Source organism: Neophocaena asiaeorientalis, unplaced genomic scaffold, assembly GCF_003031525.2.
Source record: "Neophocaena asiaeorientalis asiaeorientalis breed wild unplaced genomic scaffold, Neophocaena_asiaeorientalis_V1.1 scaffold906, whole genome shotgun sequence".
Taxonomy (NCBI): Eukaryota; Metazoa; Chordata; class Mammalia; order Artiodactyla; family Phocoenidae; genus Neophocaena; species Neophocaena asiaeorientalis.
The window spans coordinates 238,873-265,295 of NW_020172272.1; the positions used below are offsets into that span (position 1 = coordinate 238,873).

A 26,423-nucleotide genomic window follows, 5' to 3' on the forward strand; every position below is an offset into this window, starting at 1 on the left:
CACACACCTATATTTATATGTAAACATGTATAGTTATTTATTTCTCAATCTTCCAGTCCTTGAAAAAACCTCATTTGAGTGACAGATGTTTAGTTTCTTTCTTCTAGTTTAGTTTCTGTTTTCAAGCAAATAGGCTACATCTCCTTTTATAGGTAAGATCTTTGAAAATAACTATTAAGTCAAGGATAAATGTTTTTCATCATTTCCATAAAGATCATAGGACATAGTGATTCTGAAGTGGCAAGCTTTTATATTAAGCAAAAAAATAGGATACCCGCCGCACAGTTGTGATTAGTGAGTAAACTGTGGGGTTGCGGTCTGGCTGCACTTCTGTCTGCCCCTCCCAGCAGACTTGACAGGATTCTCACTTGCCTTCCCCTTCCTCCGTCCTCTCCTCAGCATTCTCTTTCTCTCCCTCCCCTATTCCAAGTTCACTTAGTTGTTTATGTTCCCCTAAAGCTTAAATCCTTTAACCCAAATGTTGGAGGTATTTTTAATGATTCAAAACCTTTATTCAAATATAGTAAGTTAAAAGACAGTGGGACATTTTCAATATTAGGGTATCTATATTGTGGATAAAAATAAGGGAGTAATGTAATATGATTATTAAACTTGAGTGTTATATACCTTTCAGAAAGCCTCTCTTCTACTTAGAATTCAGCTGACTTGCAGGACATTTCAGGATTTATGAGGTGTGACACACTTTTCTAACTGGGGAGGATCACAGTTTTGATGAGATTTTCCCAGGCATCTCAAAGGCCTAAAAAACTGCTATAAGCATTCTTTTTCGCATGTGTTTTCATATATATGTGAAAAACAGATTTAGAGAGCTGGTAATTAAGTAAAATAACCAGAACAATATCTGATACAGACAGAGCAGGTGTATAAGATGTTGTTATAGACCTTATTCTTCCTCACCTGATTCCCATCCCTCTCCCTGCAAAAGCAAACAAACAAGGAAAACACAACTTGCACTTTGTCGGGGTCTGGTTCGCTGTGGTGGGGTTTGCATGCAGGACGTTTGCTGGGAAGTGCTCTCAGGGTCAGCACCTGTCAGGGAAGGAGCAGGCAGGACGGAGCAGAAGGGGACGTGGTCTGTAGGTGGCCCCACAGGGAGCTGTGACTGGTCCTTGATAGGAGCGTGCTGCGTCGTCGACTGGTCATTGGGTCTGGGGAAGATGGCTTTCCCCAGCCGACGGGACTGCTGCCAGCTCTCAGTCGTCAGCACTCTCTGAGCTTGGAGACAGTGTGCCCAGGTCCTGGCCCTGGTCCTGAGGAGTCGGCCGTGTCCTTGGTACTCTGCCTCTGGGGAGAGCGAGTGCAGCACCAGATGCTCAAGCCGGAAGTCAGGACAACATCCACGACCACTCCCAGGGCTCTTGAGTCTGTCCCTTCTGCTCTACTCTCTTCCCATTGTCCACAGCCCCTCTTCCCTCCGAAAGTCCTTCACACTGATGCCAGGTCATATTTCTAATATACTTTACATTCTTCCTGTCCCCAAGCATCTTGCTTGGAGTTTCTGTGCCTCCTTTGCATGTCGTCTCCGTGTCTGGGTTGCCCTAACCCTTTCTTTATCTTCATCGTTGTGATTCATTATTACCACTTGGTTCCGTTCTCCCCTGAAACTCATATTGAGCCCTTTCCCCTCCCCTTCTGGTAGCATCCTGTGTTCTCCTGTATCAGGTCAACACCTGTTTGGTACTGTTTGTTCCCTTGTCTGTCCTCCCTTCCAGACTGTCTTTGTAGCCTTATCCTCCTCGAGGACATAAATGGTATCTTTCATCTCTATAAACCCAATCCTGGAGTCCCTTCAAGGGGCTAAGTGAATGTGGGCTGTGTGGATGGAGTGAGAGAGTGCAACTGACTCGGTCATAGTCTGAAAGCTCGTTTGAGAGGTGTGGGCAGGGGCTGTTGTGTACACAGACCAGGATGTTTTCCTGTTTGTATAAACTATACACAGCGATGGCAGATTTCTACATTTGGATTCCAATTAATTTGATGGAGTGATGTCGCTCTCTTCTCCAAAGTGTCCTCCGATATGAGTGGAGAAACCTCTCAAGCCCTTTTAAAGCCTGTGGAAGAACTAAATTAAGTTAGTAATTTTTTTCCTGTGGTGCTACACTAATAAAAAAAAGAGAGAGAGAAATGGAAATCAACTGTCTAATTGCAAAGGCTCTGGTAAAAGTGCTCTAAGATGGATTCAAACAGAATGAGGTTTCTTTGGGGAGGAAAAACATTTATTTTATGGCTCAATAAACATTTCCCGAGCACCGTCCATGTTGCTGAGTTTTCCGTATGTTCAAGTCTGGAAACAAAAAGATTTAAGAAGCTGTGTTAGAGCTCTTAGTCGAGTGGCATTACAAGACATAATTAACTATAATGAAGTAGGAGAAGTGCTTTAAAAAATTATTCTAAATGCTAGTTGAAGAGCCAGAGGGGGAAGATCTGCTGAGGAGGGAGGAGTGACATTAGGGATTGCTTCACATAGGAAGTGACGTTTGCATTGGGTGTGAAGGTGGGGTAGGAGTTCCCCACTGGAGGGAAGTCAGGCTTATCAGGCCGAAGGGGGAGCATCCATTCAATGTCAGCAAATGTGATCGGGTGTGACTGTATTCCAGTTACCATTCAGGACCCTGGGAATATAGTGATGAACTAATAGCAAGGCCCCTCCTCCTCGGAGGTGATACTCCAGTGGAGGAGACAGGCAGTAAAGAAATTCAGTGTGGTGAGAGAAGGCTAGACAGGAGAAGGGCTAGAGTGAGACTCAGGGGAGGTGAGCACATTCAGATAAGGCGCCAGGGCATGTTCTGAGGAGCCCTAGTCTTGTGAGATCTATGAAAACAGGTTCTGGAGACAGACTAGTTGAGAAACACCACCCTGGTAAGTCCTGCCCTGAAGAAACTTAGACAATTCTGGACTAAACCAAATCAAACAATGCATCAGACAAGAAAACCCTCTGCGTTATCACAGGAGTTTTGTGAGCTAAAATTCCAAACCATACACCCTGGGAGAAGCTGGACTGGAGTGTGAGGACCCAGGGGCCAGGTGGGCAGGAGGGTCCTGGGTGGGGGCAGAGGCGGGACTGTGGCCTGATGGTTCGTGGCCTTTTGAACCATGATGAGGAGTCTGGGAGCCAGCAATGCCAGGGTTAGATCTGGGTTTTAGGAAAGTTAGTTGCTATGGTGGCAGTTCAGAAGCTGTCTTGAATGAGGAAGGGATAAATCAAGAAGCTTTGCAATAAAAAGGGATTGATCAGGGCCTGAACAATGGAGAGGAAAAGATTAATTTTAAAGACCTTTGGAGGGAGAATCAATTTATTTGGATAGCTATGTTTATAGACAATGAAGAGTGACTCAGAAAACTTCTTGGCACATAATGTTTTAAACGAAGGAAAGCACATCTTCATGAGTGGGAAACTTGCCCCTGACCCCCCAGTAGGTGAAGGTCACAGCAGAGTTGTAAGTTTTGTGGGAGAGACAGGGGCCAAGTAATAAGATCAAAAGTGTTCCAGACTCTACATCACAACTGTGTTTTCTCTCACCTTCGAAATGAAGATTAGAAATGGAGCGGGAAAATATCAGCAAATATCTCCTCTTAAAAGGTTGATTTTTTAGGAAGAAACAAGCTTGTTATCACTTTTAACTAAAACAGAACGTGACCTTGAGTTAGAGACAGCTGAGCCGTGTGTCTGGTTGGTGAGGTCAGCGTCTCCTCCCTGCAGCCCAGCATGGGCAGGTGGCTGCATTCTGCCATCAGAGAACCATCTGGACCTCATGGCAGGTGCTGAAGCAAAGGTGGAGAGGATGTCTCAGTGGCTGAGAGTATGAGCATCAGAAGGGAGAAGGAAGGGTGGCTCTAAGTTATAAAATGTTATCTATATTTCTGTTTTCATATACGTATATATGTGTGTGTATAAGTATAAATATAACATTTCCCACCGGTACTTTGTATTGCATATGTTTGTCAATGGCTGTGATCTGTCACCAATCAAATGAGAAAACTGTCGCCTTATTTGCTCTTTGCCCCTCCCCTGCAAGGATATCTTGGTTATTAGCCACTTAATTTGGATTCAAAACCAAACAGTAATTTGCCTTGAGGATGAAATAGTCGATGAAGTGTAATTAATGATTTTACCAAACTTAGGAAATACAAATATGATGAACATTTTCTTGTAAAGATGACAAACTGCATTGTTAAAAAAAAACAAAAGAAAAACTAATATTCTTCTTGATGGACTTTAGTCAGCTGATAAGTAGTTTAAGATATAGAGAGAAAAAAGTTAAAGAATATGAGTTACCAAAATATAGTAGTTTAATACCACTATTCCTCTTAATTTTTCTTAGCCTTTTGACTACTGATGTATTAGAACAGTTGTTAAGCTTCACATTTTGTACTTTAGCCTGGAAATATCGGCATTAAAAACCAAACTCGAATTGCCATTTGAGCAATATTCTTAGACCTTCACTGGAATTTTTCTTTAAATAATAATCTTTTGTTTTCATCAAATAAGCCTTTATTTGATAAGATTCTTCAGATTGTCTAATTATATTTTTCTAAAGCCTAATTAGGAAACATCTAGCCTAGGAATCGGAATTGACACTTGATTTGCTTTCCTCCTTAAAGAACTGTTAGTTTGGTATTAATGCTGGTTCACGAGGAAACCGTGGTGTGCTGTGGCTCTTCCAGAAGGACCATGGGGGCTCCTGGAGGGGGTTTGTATCCTTGCTGGGTGAGCACAGCTGCAGGCTGCGGGCTGCGTGGTGACATCTACGGGCCATGCAGAGAGTGGCTCTGTCTCACTGACCACATTTCTTGGGCTTTCTACACTTTCCTCCCACCTGCTTCTTTCACCTTCCTATTTATCTTCTCTTATCTCCGTACATTCCTTCTTCTTGTAGAGTTTTCCACTCTGTGTATATGTGTTTGTCTCTCCGGTTCTTTTTCGAACCCTCCCTTTGGCCAGTCTTGCCTCTGAGCCCCCAACCTTGGGGAGCTGGCCCTTCAGGACCTCTGCTGGCAAGACAAACACTGTCCAAAAGCACTACTGCCTATTTCCTCATTCTGGTTTTTCTACAAAATGTTTTTTCTTAAAAAAATTTTAATGTCATGTTCAACATATGACTAACACAAAAAATATATGTAAACACGCACATTATGAACTAACTAGCTATGCACCCCTGCCCCCCAAGCAAAGCATATTTTAAAAAACATGGTTAGGTAGGTAAGTTCAACATTGATACGTCGTAAAATATTACCACATCCAGTATTTCTTCATTCTTGAGAAAACATAAAAGAAAAATTATAGCTTCAAAGAAAAGCATACCACTTCTGGTTGAACCTAACATCTCTTCAAGCTCACAGTCATCTGGCTGAGTCAGGCATATCTGTCCACAGCCCAGGGAAACGGACTCTTCTGTTAAAACTTAGCACTTTAAAAAAAGGTCACTTGAATTATGACTACACAAAAAATTTAAATTCTGAATGAGACCAACTCTTCCTAAGACCCTGAATTTCAGGAAGGAAGGATGGCTTAGTGATCACAGCTGTCATGCGTTTCAGACGTTGCTGTAGACCCCTCCCTGGTCAGCCCGGCCAAGTTGGCAGTCAGTCTTCTCAGTGTCTCTGAGTTCTTCCAGGGCTGTTTAGACATATCGCAGAGAATTGAAGCTTTGACTCCAAGTTCCGTTACACAGCCCTCTGGACATCTGTCCTTCTTGGCTTTTGGTGTTTCATTGCCACATTTCGGTTTTTGCTCCTGTTTGACAAACTACATTTTAGTGTCTTGCTCACACCCCATTTCTCCTTTCCCTTCCTGTTGATTGTTAGCTTTGTCTTTCCTGCCCTGGAGTCACCCAACCATCAGCACATGGGACCAGCACCATCCTCAAAATAGATGTACCTGTGGGATATCTTAATACAGTGTTTGCCAGGGGTGTTTGTATCAGAAAATTTAAGAAGAGAAGGTGCAGGGGTGGTCTGCAGTTGTGCTGTGTGCAGACAGCAGAGCAGCAGACTCACCAGTGCAAAGGCTGAAGTCAGCAGGGGGTGGGTGCTGACTCCAGGGGGCTTGAGGCCTCACACTCTTACTCATCACGTTGCCTAGCGACTAGTAAGCGGTATTTGTGGTGTTTTGCATGTATTTTACATGCTAGTTCCTACTGATATGTGGGTATCTTACTGCATTTTATTTAGGAAGTCAGTTGGGGTAGGGAGAGGGTTCTTTACTCCAGAACATGGGGAGACAGGCCCTTGTGGAGTGTTATCACATAGAATAGCTGTTTTTCAAAAACAGCCCATGGCCACAAAGTGGGAAATGCTTCTATCTCTAATTGCACCCCTTCTCCCCACAACGACTGTCAGCACCTGGTCCAGGCCCCCCCTGGTCTGTCCCCTAGACTCTTGCAATGAGCTCACTCTCCACCCCGCCCCCAGCACAGTAGGCAGAACATCCTGTGAAAATGTGAGTCGTCCGCTTCACTCCAGTGCTTAGAGCACTGCAGCAGCTCCCTGTTCCACTCAGGAAAACCAAACCTCATTCAGTGTCCAAGACCCTTCCTTGTCTTTTCCTGTATCTCTTTAATGTAGATCATAATGGGAAACTAAAGTATGTATTTTTATTTGTTGGATTTCTTTTTAGTAATATTTCTCATTTTCTATCTGTATTTTATTTATTTTTAAAATTTTATTTATTTTTGGCTGCATTGGGTCTTCATTGCTGCACGCCGGCTTTCTCTAGTTGAGGTGAGCGGGAGCTACTCTTTGTTGCGGTGCGTGGGCTTCTCATTGCGGTGGCTTCTCTTGTTGCAGAGCACGGGCTATAGGCGCGCGGGCTTCAGTAGTTGTGGCACATGGGCTCAGTAGTTGTGGCTCGCGGGCTCTAGAGTGTAGGCTCAGTATTTGTGGCACACAGGCTTAGTTGCTCCGCAGCATGTGGGATCTTCCCGGAACAGGGCTCAAACCCATGTCCCCTGCATTGGCAGGTGGATTCTTAACCACTGCGCCACCAGGGAAGTTCTATCTTAATTTAAAACATGTAAGTTTTTTAAGGAAAAACTCTCTTAAGGAAAACAAGATCATTCAGTTGCATATGATTTTTCAGTTTTTTAATTCTTTCTGCAGTTAAATGGCCCACACTAGACAGACACACTCCCCTATTTTAAGAGGGTATATTTTTTCATCTGAGAAATGAAGACAGTCCCTACTAGTAATACCCAGTCACCTCAGAGCAGTCTTTCTCTCATGTTTCTCCTATTGGCTCACTACTGTCTCCCTGACCTGTTTGTTGCTATCTTTCTTCTTCCCTCTCTCTTCTCCTTGGGACTCAATTTATCTTCCTCTGAACAGCTTTCCTAGCCAGTGAAAAACACCCTGTTGCCTCATTTCCCCATTACACCTCTACATCTGTGCAGAAACTTTCATCCACTCAAATGTGCTGCAACATGATAGGTGAAGTTATTTAAGGATAGATAGGCAAATGATTTATTTATGAATTTGCAAGGCAACTTCAAATAAAAACTCTTCCTAGAAAGATGAAGAAAAATGTCAGAGGAAAAGTGAATGATTTTCCTTAAAGAAGAGCCTAGTCTCTGGAGTGGAGTAGGGGATGGGGTGGAGAGGGGATTGTTGTGTGATTAATCTAAATTTAATTTTTTGATGGAACCTAAAATTTCAAGGTACATCAGCTTTTCTCACATTCTGTGGCTTCTCTGTCAATTTCCCATAATAACTTTTGTATATGTGTATGTCACCCAACTAGGTATTTTTATTAGTAGGGTTCTTATAAGTATTTCTTTATAGCATGTTTCCCAAACATATATATTAGATTGTTATATATAATGTTACATATTTATTTTGCAAGGAAGATATCTAAATATACCATATATGTGTATATATATAAACAAGAAATGTATATACACAGAATAAGATGTTAGATTCATTGTTTTGTTTTTAAATAAAGGGAGTTTATTACATACCATACAGTTGGGATTTTTGTCTATTTCTGTGAATTCATTTTCTCTTCAGGTAATTTATGGCATCATTTAAACTTAAGTTTATGTTTGAAGACCTTGCTTCTCCAAAATTGTAATTCATAGATATTCATACCTTGGTATCACTGATGTTTGCCAATACTCAACTGCAAGTTTATCTCAGCACAGTTTGAATTATCTATGTTTAAAAACATAGGCAAATATGAGCTCAGAATGTTAGAATTACTTTAAAAACTTTGTGACTTTCTTCATTTTAAAAGTTTATAGTCATTCATTTAAAACTGATTTATTTTTCACTTTTGCTCTAATAATTCAAGAAAAGTAGACAGTTCAAATAGGCAGACAGCAGAATCCTGGGTGCTGTGATTGGTTGGCGTTTACACAGGTCTTTCACGTAGGATTTAATAAAATGTGACCTGAAATTTAGAAATGTAATCTACAAGACAGTCAGAGAAAAACAGTTCTTTTAAGCATACTCTTGTCAGTATAATGTGATGCCCATTCTGCACTGTAATTTTTTGTGTGTATCTGTTAAAAGATGTAAGCTATATTCAATAATGAGGATAGCAAGAATTTGAGACTTCATGTACATTTCTTTTTGTCATAGGAAGGTCAGCCTTTTGAAAAGGGATAGAAATTAACATTTCTCCAGAATTATTTTTTCCTTCATTTGAGGCTGTCTGTTAATTTAAGCATTTTACTGTGTTTTATGAACAGGCCAAATATATATTCTATTTATTTGTCAGGGGAGGTGATAAAGGTGATAAAACTTTACGAATTTCAACTGTTATTGCAGCCTACTGAGAAGGATGGGAGTTTGTGCTGTTCTGAAGAGATTACATGAAGTAGAATTGGATAGCAAATTGTATTTACAAAAGATAGGATGATGTTCCTAATAGGTGGTCAGAATAGACTATTTACTCTCACATTCTGCTGAGCTTTACTAGAAATAACTTCATTTCAGAAAAGGACAAATCTGATTGAAGGCAAAAGCATTCCCTCTCCACAGATACTCATCCAAAGGGTTTACATTAAATTTTTCTGATGGGCACACAGCTGTATTTTATGCTGTATCTGTACAAACTGGTAATGTGGAAAGTAAAAATCTAAATAGTATACTTATTGCTTCATGCAGCAACCATTTAGATTACTAGATTTATACCTACAGTTTTGGAAGAGATGTTGCAATATGATATTCTGACAATAACTGTCAAAGTCATAATACTAGGATCTGTTTTCATCTTGTTGTCAAGGTAAAGTTACTGAAATTCACATTTGGTAGGTCAGCAAGATCACTTACTATCTCTTGTCATCAGTGGTTTAATGCCAACCTAAACAGCTACTGTATGATGTCAACATTATCACAGTGTCCAGGCTGCAGGGGTACAGCATGCTACATGATTTAATGCATTTCCTATCTGGAATGAAGATTATGAAAAGGCTGGCAACCAGGAGCTACAGTGGTTTAGAAACTTAATTTCTAATTTTTCTTTCACTTTTTTCCCTTCATTTTAGATTTTGGATTTAGTAAAAGGGACACATTACCATGTAGCCTGTCAGAAGTTCTTCGAGATGACACATAATGTAAGTAAATTTTTAAACTTTATAACCTGATCCTTTGTCTTTTGTTACTCTGTGTTTCATTCAGGATTTTTTGCTGTAGCAGTAGAAACCACTCCAGCTGTTTTCAGTGGAAAGGGAATTATTACACAGTATGAGGTTGCTTATAGAAGGGCCAGGGAATTAAGCTTGGATGCTACAGAACCAGGAATATTGTAACTAAGAGAAGCTACATCCTGAGAAAATCTTACTATGGCTGCCACCCACCACCCCACTGCTAGGGATAAGACCAAGGGTTGGCAAACTTTCTGTGAAGGGCCAGGTCGTGAAAGTTTGAAGCTTTGTGGTCCACGTGTTCCCTGTCACAGCTGCTTCCATCTGCTGCTCTTGTGCAAAAGCAGCCCAGACGGTGTGTGAAGGCACAGGCATGCTTCTGTCCCAGTAGAACTTTATTTACAAGAGCAGATTCTGGGCCGGACTGGACCCACAGGCCTTAGGTAACCACTTCTCAGAGTAGGTCTGGAACACTGGCTTCAGCTGTCCAGAAGAACCAAAGGCTTTTGCCATCTTTCTTGTAGAAAACTGGATGCTTTTACTTGTGGTTGCCAACTCACGTTGCCCTAATCTAGTTCCCAAGTCTTGTGTTTATCTGCATGGCGACCTAGGTTATACAGTGGACCCCTAGCTGCAAGAGAGTCAGGGAAACGTGTTTGGTTGTTTTCTTGCCAGCCTCCTATACAAAAGGCCTGCTAGTAGGTCCTGAGAGATGTAAAGCATAGGTCACAAACTCAGAGTCCTGCAGGGGTCAGGCAGATAACCCAAAAAAGTGAAACTACCTGAGATAACACCACTGAAGAAGTCATGCTGTTAGAGACGTTCACATTGACAAGTTTTAAGGCCGTGTGCAGGCCAACAGCACATCTGCAGGTCGACTTAGCTCACAGACCCCCAGTTTGCAAGTACTGGTCCTGTTCATGGCTTCCTAACCTAGGAAAGACAGCCAAGAATGCACCAGAGGTCCATGCACCTCTTGAAACATTTTTTTCTCTAAGTACATATGTGCGTTTTTGGAGTCAAGCATTTATCAGGTTTCAAAGGGATTCGTGACCTTCCCAAAAAAGATGCTGCATGTATTGAATTCATCATCAGCTACCACGATGTGCTGAGTTTTTTTTTTTTTTTTGGCCTCGCCGCACAGCACGTGGGGTCTTAGTTCCCTGACCAGGGATTGAAGCCGTGCCCCCTGCATTGGAAGCGCGGAATCTTAACCACTGGACTGCCAGGGAAGTCCCCACAATATGCTAAGTTTTACAATCACTTTTACGTTTTCTGGTTTTCATGAAATAACTTTTCTTTCGTGGTTATATAATTGCAGAATTTCTTACATATTTCATAGCAAAAATATAACATCACTGATAATAATGAAAATAATAATGGTAATATCAGCCAACACCTACAGAACCCTTCACATGTGCCAGGCCTAGCAGTTAGTGCTCTGGACACACTGGCTCCTTTGGTCCACACTGCAGACCACAGCTGGGCATGATTTGCATCCCCATCATGACAAAGCTTAGAGAGGCTGAGAGACTAAGGTCCTAAGGAGTGGAGTCTAAATTTGAACCAGGCTGTCGAGGACCTCATCTAGAGCTCATGATCTAACCCTGACTGCTGTTCTGTAAAACCTGGGACTGTATTTGTAATAACAGCTGTGGAGGCCATTAGTATTTTCCTGTCTGTCTAGATTCATGATGCAGCCTTCATAGTTTATGGTGAAAAACAAATAGGCCTAGTGACTCTGCATGATGCCCTAGGGACCACAGCTGGCTAGTGGGAGGTCTGGAGCCAGAACCCTGGTCTGGTCTGGCCCCTGGGTCCAGTCCTCTTACTATTACACCTAACTGTTGAAAACTGAGTTTGTGACATCACTAAAAAGTAAGAAGTGCTTTTTTATTTCTCCAATATGCTTTTGTAGCATCTCTCCTATTGATTATTCCTGCAAGAGTATTACTACTATAGCCAGTTTTTAAAACTTGCCTTAGATTAATGAAGATATTAAAAAGACATATGTCTAAATCCTCCCACATATAGAAGTAGTCTACTTTAAGCCACATATAAATCAAGGGAATAAAAAGGCTGTTTGCATCCACTAGATGTCTCACTATAGATTTTTTGTTGTGAATATGTCTCTTTGCTTATTATTTTTTCTAATTTAATTTAAAAATAGAATCTATTTTTATTTCATGTTGCTGCCATTCTCCTCCCCCCACCCCAAAAAAAACTCCTATGTTTATTTTCTTGAGGCCTCTGTGATTAAACTCACTTTAATGAAAGTTTTGAAAATGAACCAGTTAACTGATAACATTTACAGCAGTGCTGCAGTGGTTCCATATGGCTTTTTTGGTAAGACCAGCTGCTTCACTATAAGGTGTCATTGCAAAACCTCTTGATTAAAACCCAAACGTCCCATAGGTAAAACAGTATTGCTTCCAGTCCTTCAAAATCCACATTTTCTGTGGCAGAAATATGAGACCTATGTTTGTGTGAAGGTCATTGTGTGCAGAACATGCTCATTGCAAGCTCATGTTTGAGAGAGATTCACTTGGTAGATATCAAAAGCTGGCCTGCTTGAAATCTGTTTTCCTCAGTATTTTTAGGGAACAATGTTTTATATTGAAGTGAATTTTTTTTTTCTTTTGGCATACTCCATTTGTAAATGAAAACACTAGGACTTGTGAAGATTAAACTCTGGATTTTAATTGAAAAGTTTCTTTAGAAATAGATCTCTTTAAGCGCTGAGTCATTCTGAATACTTATTTTGCAAATAGCTGAGCATAATTCTCTTTTCACCATAGATATCTTGTTAAAATCTATCACACATTTTCCTGCAATCTTAAATGGTATATACCAAGTACATTTAAGCTTTGTAATCATCACTCAGGATCATTGTGGAGATCAGTTAAAACCCTGAGCCGGGAGCCCCACTGTCTCTCATGCGGGTCACTCACTGCAGTGCCTTCCTGACTCCTTTCCCAGCAGCTGCACACATGCACCTGCCCAGTTCTTTCTCCTCCACACAGCTGCTAGGGTGATATTTAAAACAGAAAAACCTGATCATTTCAGTAACCTTCATTTAAAAAAAACTTTAAAAGCCTTCCCTATCACTCTTCAGGTGAAATCCAAAATTTATAATGTAGCCTATAAAGGGCTCCATCCTACTTCTTTCTTCTACCAGTCTTGTTTTAGCTCTTTATGGTACTGTGGGCCTTCCAAGATAACAGGACAGAATGAAGATGCATCACAGAATTTCCCTCTCCCAGTATTTAACAAAATGTACAAAACATAATAAAAAAATCATCAACCACAAAGAAAAAACATCACCATAGCAACCAAACAAGAAAAAAGGCAAGGAAAGAAACAAGATTCATATCAAACAAAATTGTGAAAATTCTCACTTAGTATTTCCATATCTAGAATGCAGCAAACTGAATATTCCTTTTTTTTTTTTTAATGAGGAGTAAAGGAAAGCTGCTGACTTTGAAGCAATAATAAATGAAATGTGGCATTTAGATGTGGGTAAATCTCTTTCTCTATTCTTTTTACTAATTTTAAAGTAAAATCTATTTTAATTCTATTTGGTTTATGCTTCTCCCCTTCCTCCCTAAAAATCCCTAATTTTATTTTCCTGAGCAAAATGAAAGATACCTTCCTTCAGGCAAAAATAAAAGTGAAAGAGGGAAAACACTCAAAAGAAAGAACCCATCCTAGAAGAAATACAATCCAGTAAACAGAAGGAAACTCTTCATAAGTTCATCATGCTACCAGACATCTTAATAGATGTTTGGTAAAATGAGCTTACTTAACAAAATGAGTTAAGAAAGGGTGATTGCAGACCTAAGAGAGAAATTGAGAAACATGACATCATACAGAACCATGGTTATAGGCCCTCATTTCAAGACCCCTGGCATTGTTTTAGTTGGTTAATAAAAGTATTAATTAAAATGGGCAGTCATTAAAAAATGTATTTTTTAAACATTACATTTTAAAGGTAAAACATTTGAATGCCATTTGTTTACTAATCTTTTGCTATTAAGGGCAGGGTCTTTTGTTTGAATGTAGGTTTGGGATTGGAATTTGATTTCATTTTTTTTTCAAAAACCATATGCATACTACACCATCACCAATTTCCAGTTTTGGTTTCTTTAAAGTGGAAAAGGAACTTAATTATAATACAAAGCAATCTGATCTTTCTCCCTATCTTTGGGAAGTTCGGTTTTGTTTTCTTTTGTTTTAAGTAACTTGCCTTTCCTGAGTCTTTCCAAGCATTTAATTTAGATTTCATAGAACCAACAACTCTTTCTTTTTACACTCCTATTTCTTTGGTTTTCCTCATAGCAACCCTATGACATAGCTGCTATTATTACCTCCATTTCATGGGGGAGGAAACTGAGGCTTAGTATAAAGATTACCATATTTCATTTTGTCCACACTGAAATCTAATCATTCACTTTAATCCGCAGAGTCATCTTCTGTGATAGATATATTGACACTTTTAACAACTTGAGGCAAGGTGTAGAAAATACCCGATATGTAATTAAGTATCACAAAAGGTGCTAGCTTCTTTTTGCATGAAATGACACCACTGTGTTTTTTATAATCTTTATAGACAAGTTTATCTCTAAAAATAATATTTATAATGATATGATTGTAAGTTTGTTTGACTTTCCATAAAACCTCTTAAAACAGATTTCAGAGTAACTAAGTGAGCTAAAGGCCTGAATTCTAATTCAGACAGATCCAGTTTCTGGTGCTCTATGACTTTGCCTAAACCATGTAAAAAATCTCTTTGGGTCTCAGTTTCCTAGTCTGTACATGGAGAAGATCCAGTTTAAAGTATTCCCTACATCTTTCCAATCTCTAATATTCTCTATTTATAAAAACCATAAAGTCTTCTGATTGAAACGTGCTAGGCAATAAACTTACTTTTCATGGAACACTTTGTAAAATGCAAATTTTATATTGAATCTCCCAGTTTTTTAATGAATTGGGTGAAAAACAATATAATGAAGAAGTTCACAAATGAGTCCGTTGTTAATAAAAAATCCTAGATAAAACATTCAGGCAACATTTTGAAATTAAGCAGCAAAGTAGCAGGTAAAAAATTGTTCTTAGTGATCTGAGTAGTAACTCTTGAATCAGTGTGTACACTACCAATCTGCTATACACTGAATTGTTATAAAAGTATTGGTCTGGGGCTTCCCTGGTGGCGCAGTGGTTGAGAGTCTGCCTGCTGATGCAGGGAGCACGGGTTCATGCCCCGGTCCGGGAAGATCCCACATGCCATGGAGTGGCTGGGCCCGTGAGCCATGGCCACTGATCCTGCGTGTCCGGAGCCTGTGCTCCACAACGGGAGAGGCCACAACAGTGAGAGGCCTGTGTACCGCAAAAAGAAAAAAAAAAAAAAAGTATTGGTCCAAGATCCCACATGCCATGGAGTGGCTGGGCCCGTGAGCCATGGCCACTGATCCTGCGTGTCCGGAGCCTGTGCTCCACAACGGGAGAGGCCACAACAGTGAGAGGCCTGTGTACCGCAAAAAGAAAAAAAAAAAAAAGTATTGGTCCAACATGTATCAACAAGTGACTAAAGAGAATCCTGAGGTTCTGAAGTAAGTTTTAGAAAAAACCTTGTTTCTGTTTATGGGTCTACCTGTTAAAAAGGTTCATCCTGAGCTGTGACGGTAACTTTTAACTCCCTGCTAATCCATTTTAATCTACCATAAGATTACACATATCTTTAATCGCATCACTTCCCTTCTTAAGGAATTTTAGTGACTCTGTGATGCCTACAAAATTAGGTCTAGGCTACTTACCCTGGTTGTCAAGGCTCTCCGTGGTCTGGCCCCAGCCTGTCTTTCCAGCCTTATTTCCTGTTACCCCCTTTCTGTGCCTTTCACAGCAGCCCACCTGCACTACCTGCTTCCCCAGACATTCCTCTTCACCCTGACCCTGGAATCCTGCTGCTTGATTCACCCTGGACCTCATTATCCCAGCTTTTCACTCTCTCACCTTTCCAAACCCAACTCATCTGGAAAGATCCTCCCTCCTTTTTTCGTGTTTTTCTTTTTTTTAAAACAAATATTTATTGGCCAACAAGATGCCAGGCATTGCTTGGATGTGCCTTTGAGCCATCTGAGGTGGCAGGTAGGAGTTGGGTGGGGAAGCAGAGCCAAGTGCAAGGGGTCTGGGCTGGACGTAGAGCGCAAGATTCGTAACTGTCAGGCAGTGGCTGAAACTCCCTGTGAGAGAAATCATGTAAGCAGTGGTTTGAGTGTTTTGAACAAGAATCTGTGTTTCGTGTATTGAGTAGGTTTTGAATGAGATCTGGGCGGTTCTTGACGTCCCTTTATTTGTACTTTTGTTACGTATTAATTTGCTTGCCTGTACAGGTAGATGATTGTGGCTTTTCTTTGAGTCATCCAAACCAGTTCTTTTTTGAGAGCCAGCGGATCCTCAGTGGAGGTAAAGACTTCAAGAAGGAATCTGTCCAACCAGAAACGCCCCAATCCAAACTGAGTGTCCAGAGAAGCAAGGATGCATCATCTGCTCTGGCTTCGCTCAACTCCTCTCTGGAAATGGATCTGGAGGGACTGGAGGAGTTGCTTCAGTGAACGATTCTTGGGCAGTTGGTAGCCTGTCTTCCTCACTAGTTTTTATTTCCTACTTTACGATTTTATCTTTTTCTTTTTTGTCTGCTTCTCCCTCCACCCGACCCCCTTTCATCCATCCACACGTTCACGCGCTTCACGGGAAGGCCACCTTGCAGGTAAAAACAAAGACCTCGTATATTTTGCTGTGACAGAAGAGAAGAGGAAGAATTTCTTTTGAAATCTAACACTTGAATGGTGTGATTTAAGTCCCGTTTTAGGAGATAAAACAGCTTTCTGGACTGGTTACAGTCCCCTAGAAACAGTACGACTAAGAACAGCTTTTATTTTAACACTTAGCACTGTAATGTTGACCCAGGCCTTTTCTAGACCATTTTTGTTAATAAATATCAAAATGTATAATGAGTGTGTCTGCGTCTAATTGTGAGTCATATTATGCCTTAACAGAGGAGATATTATCTCAGCTTTTAAAGTGGTATTTGGGCATATGCAATGTATTGCCTAATCACCAGTGAAGATTTTAAACTGTTTTTCCTTTTTCTCTTGAGTTGGTCATTTGAGGTTATTCCACGTCAGCAAGGAGAACTTTTACCCCTTTGAGTGGTAGCAAACTTTACTGAAGTGAGTTGTGACTCAGGAATTAAGAGAAACAGAATGTGTACAGTCATACTGTTAACAAATAGAAGGATTTTATTATATAAAGTGATGGTCCTCCTTATCCACTGTCGTCTCCATTCACTCGGGGAGAACACCCCATCACTAAGGTGAGAAGGCTCTAAGGAGAGTCTGCAGTGTTTCTTCATTCCACTCCTAGCTTCCATACCTCATTGCTTCTGTGGTTGCTGTGAACTGCCAAGTAGGTTTGGTAAATTCATCAGCTTCAGTGGTGAATATTCCCATATTTGTAATAATGCCTGTTTTGGTGCCAGCAGTGGAGTTGGTGGATGTTGTGGCTGGTCCCAGGGGCACTGGATCAGCACCCTGCTCTCTGTCTGCCCTTGGTGAGTGACTAACGCACCGTGTGCCTGGAGAGGCCCTGATCTGACACATTTCCTCCCTGTGGGCTCTGCTCACTCACCCAGAGGATTTGGACTTGTAGAGGGGAGACCCAGGTTGAAATGTAACCTGTCCTCACCTACTCCCTTGGGTTATGTAAAAACACGATTCTATGCAGTCCTCTTTTCCTGGGGAAAAGGGCACTTGCCCTTTATCCTCTTTTTTTTTTTTTTTTTTTTTAATTCTTATTGGAGTGTAGTTGATTTACATTGTTGTGTGTGTTAGTTTCAGGTGTACAGCAAAGTGATTCAGTTATACATATACATATATCCACTCTTTTTGCCCTTTATCCTCTTGAATCACATGAGACACTGTATTGCATTCAGAGAACTGGACTGTTAGAAGAACTACATTCTAAGTCCTGTGGGAAACTGCAGCGATGAGAAAAGGATTTAAACAGGGTCAGAGCATCAGAACCTAAAAATGTCAGCTCATCAGGTTTTTATCTTAGGCTGCTGAGCAAAGATTTCTTGGAATATTTAGTAACATATAATTAAATGAGATATTATCTGAACCTTTGCTTGTCTTTTGTGAATTATTACCTAGCTCAGAAAATAGTGTTATTCCACTACAAATTACCTCTATAAATCTCTCCCTTCTGAAACCATCTGCTATTCCTTGTATCATGTATAATTCTCAGCAGGAATCCAATGACTGCCGACCACTTCATCCATGGACTGCAGAACTACGCCCTTTTTTTTTTTTTAATGTTAAGAACAAGTGCTTCATGTGGCTGTCTTAACCACAGAATTAAGTTAGTGATGGAAAGCCAAGCATAGAAAGGTAGGTCTCTGTTGTATTAGAAGGGAAAAACAAGCAGCAGTCTTACTACTGTAGCTCAGTGAGAAATCTTAGGACAGGGTATTTCATATCTGTCACAATGCAAGGCTCTCTTTTTCTCCTGCTGCACGTTCTCCTTTCTTGAAGTGTGTGTGCCCACCAGCTAACAGATCAGAGCCCTCGACAGCAAGCAGATGTGTCTGAGTTGACTATTTTATCCTAGCAGCCTCAAGAACTTGAATGTTTTGTGTCTAGTCAAACTCCAAAATAAAACTAGTTTAAATATTAGTTGTATTACCAGTTCCATTTCTTTGTAATAAGGCTTGATCTCCTGTCATGTATTATACAGAAGAATATATAAATATTTTGTGAAGTGTGTAAATTGGAGGATAGGGGTTAGAGGTTTATGTAAGAAGATAGACATTAATGCCTTTTTGGTGGTTTGTGGACTTGGAAAAAGCAATTTATTTTTCATGCTTCACAGGTCTACACAATTTTGATTGTTTTCTTTGAAAGACCTGTTTGAATCAGATGATGTAGGAAGAACTCAAAAGAAAAATCAAAAGCCAGCAGCCTCTTTTCAAAACAGTAGCCAATGAAAAAGAATATGGGCCTTCCGGATCTTTTAACTTCTGGTCTTTTATTACCTCTTCAAGGAGGAGAGGCTGTACGATTGTCAGAGACAAAAGAAGAGACAGTCGAAGCCAGAGACCAGGTTGGAAATTTGCACCTGGTAGAAGCACTGACATTGTGGAGATTCTATCCCATTTCTTTCATTTTGTTTTTCACTCTGCCAAGACAGTATAAAACTCTTAATTGCAATGTGCATAAAAGAACACTAGGAAGATTTTAAGTAAACTTTTTAGGAATACTTATTATAGTTGTGAAAGTGAATAGTCACAGATTTTGAATGAGAGGGAGCAGAATAAAGCAATGGGAAGGATCTTTAATTCATATGGAATTTTAAGATGAGCGATTTCTCTCTGTAAAAGCATGGGGAGCATTTGCTTCTTACACTTTGCTGCCTTACTGATACTCAGGGTCTTTGCAAGCAAACTTCTGTAATTCTTTGCAAAGAAGAAAAGAAAACTTCTGGGATTTAAGCTTGAAAGGCGAAATGAGACAACTCTCAAATTCTGGTTTGGTTAGAGTCTACTGTTTGCAAATTTAAGCAAGGTCTTCCACAGGCATCAGCTTGACATTAAATTTAAGTGTGCATTAAACAGAGTTGACAGCCGTGCTGAACATGAAGCTCAGTCTGAGGACATCTTTACAGCTGGAAGGGAAAGAAAGTCGAGAAGCCTCAAACCACTGTGGTAGTTAGATCCATTTGTTAACTTCCTTTCTAATGTTAGCAAAGGGAGGAGAGAGAAGGCTGGCAGGGAGCCAGAGGGACTGGAGCCAGGAAGGCAGGACGCTGCTCCCAGAGGAAACTGAACAGTCAGGGAGGGCCCTGCTGCAGAGGAAGGGGCAGCCCTTTCAACGCACAGACAGGGGCACTGTGTGCGAAAGGTGCGTTTTGAACAGGTGTGCGGGTTTGGTTGTCAGGTGCCCTGGAAGGTGCACAGCATTACCTGGGAATGGGCTTCCCAAAGACACTGTCTGCCCAGAGGTAGTGTTTCTCACAAGGGTGTCTAACTTACATGCAGGTAATCACTTATTTACCCAGAATGTCTGGCCTGCTTTTCAATATGGAGCTTCTTTTTGACAGGTAGCTATTGTCCTGGTCTAAGGCTTTTCACTCTAATTGGCATTGTAGGCAATTAGCTCTGTGATGCTATGGAAATCTTGTCACCTGTAGGAAATTATCTTCCCACTTATCTCACCTTCCTGACAAAAGTGATACGATTTCCTGTTATTGGATTTGCTTTCTGTCCCATAAGCTTTTTTTGTCCATTCTTCATGACATTTTATTTTCTCCAAGAATTATCACTGTAGAACCTTATCAAAAGCTAAAGAATATGTCTGTACATAGAGCTTCTGTATTTTCCCTGAGCCTTCAGGTGCAAGACTGTTTTTGAACGTTGATGACAAGGTAGTGAAACAGCACTGCTAATAAATGCATGATGGATTTTTCAATTCAGCCCTGTGTTTCTAGGTATTCATTCACCATAATGGAACGATGAGGCTCTTTGAGGGGTTTTGGTTTTTTGAATTTTTTAATTGAAGTATAGTTAATTTACAGTGTTGGGTTAGTTTCAAGTGTACAGCGCAGTGATTGTTATACATATATTCTTTTTCAGATTCTTTTCCATTATAAGTTATTACAAGATGTTGAGTACAGTAGTAGGTTCCTGTTGTTTACCTATTTTATGTATAGTAGTGTGTTTGAATTTTTACACTGAAAGCATGGAGAGAAAGTAAATTCAGCAAATAATGCATTTAATTTAGAATCGGGGGGGGGGCTCCAATCAAGATGGTAGGGTAGAAGGACATGGAACTCACCTCCTCCCACAAATACATCAAAAATACATCTACAAATGAACAGTTCTCACAGAACACCTACTGAACACCAGCACAAGACCTCAAACACCTGAAAGGACAAGGAAGATCTCCACGTAACCAGGTAGGGTGAAAGTGGGGGTGGGGGAGAGGAAGCAGGGTGGGACCTACGTCCCTGAGAGGGAGCTGAAAAAAAGGAAAGGTTCTCGCATCTGGGAAAGCCCTGTCACTGGCAGGGAGATCAGCCAGGACAGAAAGGGAGCTTCAGGGGCTTAGAGGAAAGTGCAACAATCAGTTTGTTGGGCAGGCAGAACAGAGAAAGACCTGCACAGACAGTGCAGGCCACCTTCCTGTGTGCCCCAGCCTGAGATGCGCATCCACTGGTATGGGTAGGGGCTGGGTGCTGGAGTCGGGGCTAGGAGGAAAATCCCAGGGAGAGGACTGGGGTAGGCTGTGCAGAGACAGCCTGAAGGAGCTGAGTGTGGTATGACTGTAACCGACGGTGTATGTGGAAGAAGCCTGGACCCTCTATAGAAGCAAAGTGCTGTTGTCAAGTGGCACGTGAAGGGAGGGGTGGGACGTGCCATAACAGCCTCTTTCTCCACATGCTGGCCCCTACCTCCATGGGCTCCGGGAGTGCACAACCCAGCCGCCACCTCGGCAGGTGCCCACACCCCAGCTGCTGCCTGGCCAGGCATCCACGCCCTAGCTGCTGCCTCGGTGGGCTTCTGTGCCAGCCACCACCTCAGCAGGCTCTGGGAGCAGGTGCCAGCAGGTTGCCCACACACAGGCGGGGCTGAAATCATAGTGAAGCCCCAGGGGCTGCGCAACTTAGGAAATCAGGGCGGAAATCTTCCCATGGCTGCACAAGCTGCAGATTTACACCTCCACCACTGGCTTTGTAAATTCAGCACCTGCGGGACATCCAAGCAGACAATGGGTGCCCCTGCAGCTGGGATGGGTCTGGCCTTAACAGCTGTGGGCTTTGTGGTGTGTGCACGCAGGGACTGGGCCACGGCTGGTCTGCTTCCACAGCTCCCATGGTGAGTCAGGTGCACGACTACTACAGGCCTGGGACCTGACTTCAGTGGATCTGTGTTGGTGGCCTTCTGAAAACAATGCCTGAGGGACATCAGGTCCAATTGCTGACATTCCCATGGTTGAGGTGAGGCCAAGAGCAGAGCCGACAACAGTGTACTTTGTGAGCCTGAACAACAGGTGACAGGTGGCACCACAGAGCACGCTCCCCAGTAGACAACTCTGGGGAAGGAATTGTCAGTGGATCCTCTCCCAGCAGGAGCGCTCCAGTCCTGCCTACCTCATGCCTCAGCTCAGAAACAGATTTGGAGCTTCTACTCCAACAACGAGGGAGCAGACCCTGCCCCCCGACAGAGCTGTGACAACCACAGAGCAAAGAAGAGGCCTGCTCAATATCCAGTGCAGACTCTCTGGTCACTACAACACCAGTCACAACCTCTATCAAGGGGATAACGGCCAGCACATGCTGAGGAAGGAGGTGGCAGGCATCCATACTAAAAACAACCCTTGCACCAAAAATATTAAACTCACACAAGCTACACAGGGATGCTCCTACATAAAAATAGCCCTCCGAGACCACAGTAGATAATTGTTTCTCCTAAACTCATAGAGTAAGAGAAATATAAGTAAAATGAAGAAGCAGAGGAACCACTCCCAATTTTAAAAAAAAGATCCAGAGAATTCCTCTGAAAGAACAAAAAGTGAAACAGACCTCTTCAGTGTGACACCAAGTTTAAGGGAGATAATGAAAATACTGAAGGAATTAAGAAAGGCTATTGATAGAAAGGCAGATTATTGTAAAAAGGAACTAGAAACTATAAAAAGGAACCCCAAAAATAAGAAAACTTATTTGCTGAGACAAAAGCTGAACTAAAGGCAATGAATAGCAGAATGATATAGTTCAGGAGAATGAATAAGTGATCCAGAAGATAGAATAATGGAAATGACCCATTCAGGACAGCAGACAAAAAGCCAAATTGCAAAGAAAAAAAGCAAGCAATATAAGAGACCTATGGGATAATATAAAGTGTGCCAATCTATGCACAATAAGTATCCCAGAAGAAGAAGGTGAAACGGGGATTGAAAATGTATTTGAAGAAATTATGACTAAAAACTTCCCAAACCAAAAGAAGGAAACAGATATCCAGATACAGGAAGCACAGAACGTCCCAAACAAGATGAACCCAAACAGACCTACACCAAGATATTATAATTAAAATGACCAAAGTTAAAGAGAGGATTTTCAAGGCGGCAAGAGAAAAAGTTAATTACAAGGGAACCCCCATAAGGCTATGAGCTGATTTCTCTACAGAAATATTGCAGGCCGGAAGGGAGTGGCAAAATATACTCAAAGTCCTGAAAGGGAAAAATCTGCAACCTAGGATACTCTACCCAGCAATATTATCATTTAGAATAGGAGAGAGAAAGAATTTCTCAGACAAGCAAAAACTAAAATACAGCAATACTAAACCTATCCTAAAGGAAATATTGAAAGGTCTTCTCTAAATAGAAAAGTTAGAAGCTATAGGAAGGAGAACATCACAATTGGAAAGTAAATCATTTAAATAAGCCAGTACACAGATTAAAAAAAAAAAATTCTGTAAAAGCAATGAACATCAAAAGGATGCACATAAAGTTGTAAAAGAGGACAATAAAATCATAAAATGTGGAGGAAGAGCGTAAGAATTTTTTTTTTCTACAATGTGTTTGAGTCTATGTGACTACCAGTCTAAAGCAATTAGATATAAGACGGGGTTAACATACTTGAAAAAGCTTAACCACAAATAAAAAACATACAGTACATTCAGAAAAGCCATAGAGAGAACACAAGCATAATACAAAAGAAAATTATCAAACCACAAAAAGAAAAAGAGACAAAGAAGAAATGTAAAATCAATGGGAAAACAACGTTTAAAATGGCAATAAATACATATCTATCAGTAATTACCTTAAACTTTAATGGACTAAATACTCCAATCAGAAGACAGAGTGGCAGATTGAATTAAAAAAAAAAAGTCTACAATATGCTGCCTAAAAGAGACCCACTTTAGGGCAAAGGACACACATAGATTGAAAGTGAGGGGATGGAAAAAGATTTCATGCAAATGGAAAGGTCAAGAAAGTGGGGGTCACAATACTCATATCAGACAAAATAGACTTTAAAACAAAGGCTATAAAGAAAGATAAATAAGGACACTATATGCTGATACAAAGAGCAATACAAGGAGAGGATATTACACTCGTCAACGTATATGCACCCAATATAGGAACACCCAAATACGTAAAACAAATACTAATAGACATAAAGGGAGAAACTGATGGGAATATAATAATAGTAGGAGACTTTAACACCCCACTCACATCAGTGGACAGATCTTCAAGACAGAAAATCAGTAAGGCAACAGAGATCCTAAATGATACAATTAGACTTATTTGGTATGTTTTCAGGATGTTACATCCAAAAAAGCAGAATACACATTCTTTTTAAGTGCACATGGAACATTCTCTAGGATTAACTATGTACTAGGGCACAAAACAAGCCTCAACAAATTTAAGAGTATAGAAGTATTCAAGCATCTTTTCTAATCACAGGAGCATGAAACTAGAAATCAACTGCTGAAAAAGAAACAAGAAAAAAACAATTACATGCAGACTAGACAACATGCTACTAAAAAACCAGTAGGTCAATGATGAAATCAAAGAAGAAATTAAAAAATACCTTGAGGCAAATGACAATGAAAACACAACCCAATGAAAAATCAGTGGGATGCAGCAAAAGCAGTCTTAGAAGGAAGTTTATAGTGATACAGGCCTTTTTCAAGAAGCAAGAAAAATCTCAAACAACCTAACATACCACCCAAACGAATTAGAAAAAGAAAAATAAACAAAACCTAAAGTCAGCAGAAGGAAGGAAATAATAAAGATCAGAGAGGAAATAAAGTAGAGATTTAAAAAAAATAGAAAAAATCAATAAAACTAAGAGCTGGTTCTTTGATAGGGTAAACAAAATTCACAGACCTCTGGCCAGGCTCACCGAGAAGAGAGAAGATCCAAATAAAATAAGAAATGAACGAGGAGAAATCACAACTGATACCACAGAAATACAAAAAAACATGAGAATACTATGAACAATTGTATGCCAACAAATTCGACTACCTAGAGGAAAGGTGGGGAGGGATAAATTAGGTGTTTGGGGTTAACATAAACACCCTACTGTATATAAAATAGATAACCAACAGGGACCCACTCTATAACACAAGAAACTATACTCAATATTTTGTAATAACCAATAAGGGGAAAGAATTTGAAAAAAATACCTATAACTGAATCACTTTGCTGTACACCTGAAACCAACACAACATTGTAAATCAACCATACTTCAAAATAAAAAATTTTTAAAAGGTGAGCATTATGTTTTATTCAGCAGATATACTGAGGACTTCAAGCCTAGGAGGCAGCCTCTCAGCTCTGAAGGACTGTTCCAAAGAGGTAAGGGAGGAGCCAGGATATATAGGAGCTTTTGCAGAAAAACCCCCCAAAACACACACAAAAAAAGTAGGTGGAATATAAAAAGATTACTGTTAATTAAAGAAAACCTGACATCTCAAGTTAATTAATTTACCACTTTTCTATGTATGGGAAGATGCAAGAGTCTGGGCTTTTTTTTTTTTTCAATAGATCTTTATTGGAGTATAATTGCTTCACAATACTGTGTTAGTTTCTGTTGTACAACAAAGTGAATCAGCCACATGCATGTATATATCCCCATATCCCCTCCCTCTCGATATTCCCTCCCATCCTTCCTATCCCACTCCTCTATGCTATTGCAAAGCACTGGGCTGATCTCCCTGTGCTATGCTGCTGCTTCTCACTAGCTATCTATTTTACATTTGGTAGTGTATATATGTCAATGCTAGCCCCAGCTTCCCTCTCCCTGCCCCATGTCCTCAAGTCCATTCTCTATGTCTATGTATTTATTTCTGCCCTGCCACTAGGTTCATCAGTACCATTTTTTTTTAAGAGTCCATATATATGCGTTAGCATACGATATTTGTTTTTTTCTTTCTGACTTACTTCACTCTGTATGACAGACACTAGGTCCATCCACCTCACTACAAATAACTCAATTTCGTTTCTATATGGCTGAGTAATATTCCATTGTATATATGTGCCACATCTTAATCCATTCCTCTTTCGATGGACATATAGGTTGGTTCCATGTCCTGGATATTGTAAATAGTGCTGCAGTGAACATTGTGGTACATGTCTCTTTCTGACTTATGGTTTTCTCAGGGTATATGCCCAGTAGTGAGATTGCTGGGTCATATGGTAGTTCTATTTCTAGTTTTTTAAGGAACCTCCTTACTGTTTTCCATAGTGGCTGTATCAATTTACATTCCCATCAATAGTGCAGGGGGGTTCCCTTTTCACCACACCCTTTCCAGCATTTATTGTTTCTAGATTTTTTGATAATGGCCATTCTGGCTGACATGAGGTGATACTTCATTGTAATTTTGATTTGCATCTCTCTAGTAATTAGTGATGTTGAGCATCTTTTCATGTGCCTCTTGGCCATCTATATGTCTTCCTTGGTGAAATGTCTATTTAGGTCTTCCACCCATTTTTAATTGGAATGTTTGTTTTTTTGATATTAAGCTCCATGAGCTGTTTGTATATTTTGGAGATTAATCCTTTGTTTGTTGTTTCATTTGCAAATATTTTCTCCCATTCTCAGGGTTGTCTTTTCATCTTGTTTATGCTTTCCTCTGCTCTTCAAAAGATTTTAAGTTTAATTAAGTCCCATTTGTTTATTTTTGTGTTTATTTCCATTACTCTAGGAGGTAGATCAGAAAAGATCTTGCTGTGGTTTATGTCAAAGAGTGTTTTTCCTCTAAGA

General features: G+C 40.5%; 1 protein-coding gene across 1 annotated transcript in view; it reads left to right on the top strand.

Annotated features, from left to right (window-relative positions):
* LOC112411973 (DNA primase large subunit-like) overlaps positions 1-16,609 on the top strand; it is a 223,324-nt gene extending 206,715 nt beyond the window's left edge. Inside the window, exons 11-12 of the mRNA XM_024763397.1 lie at positions 9,504-9,572; positions 15,992-16,609. Coding sequence (XP_024619165.1) covers positions 9,504-9,572; positions 15,992-16,213 — 291 coding nt within the window. The 3' untranslated portion in view covers positions 16,214-16,609. The remainder of the gene's footprint in view (positions 1-9,503; positions 9,573-15,991) is intronic.
* Positions 16,610-26,423: the final 9,814 nt, after the last annotated feature.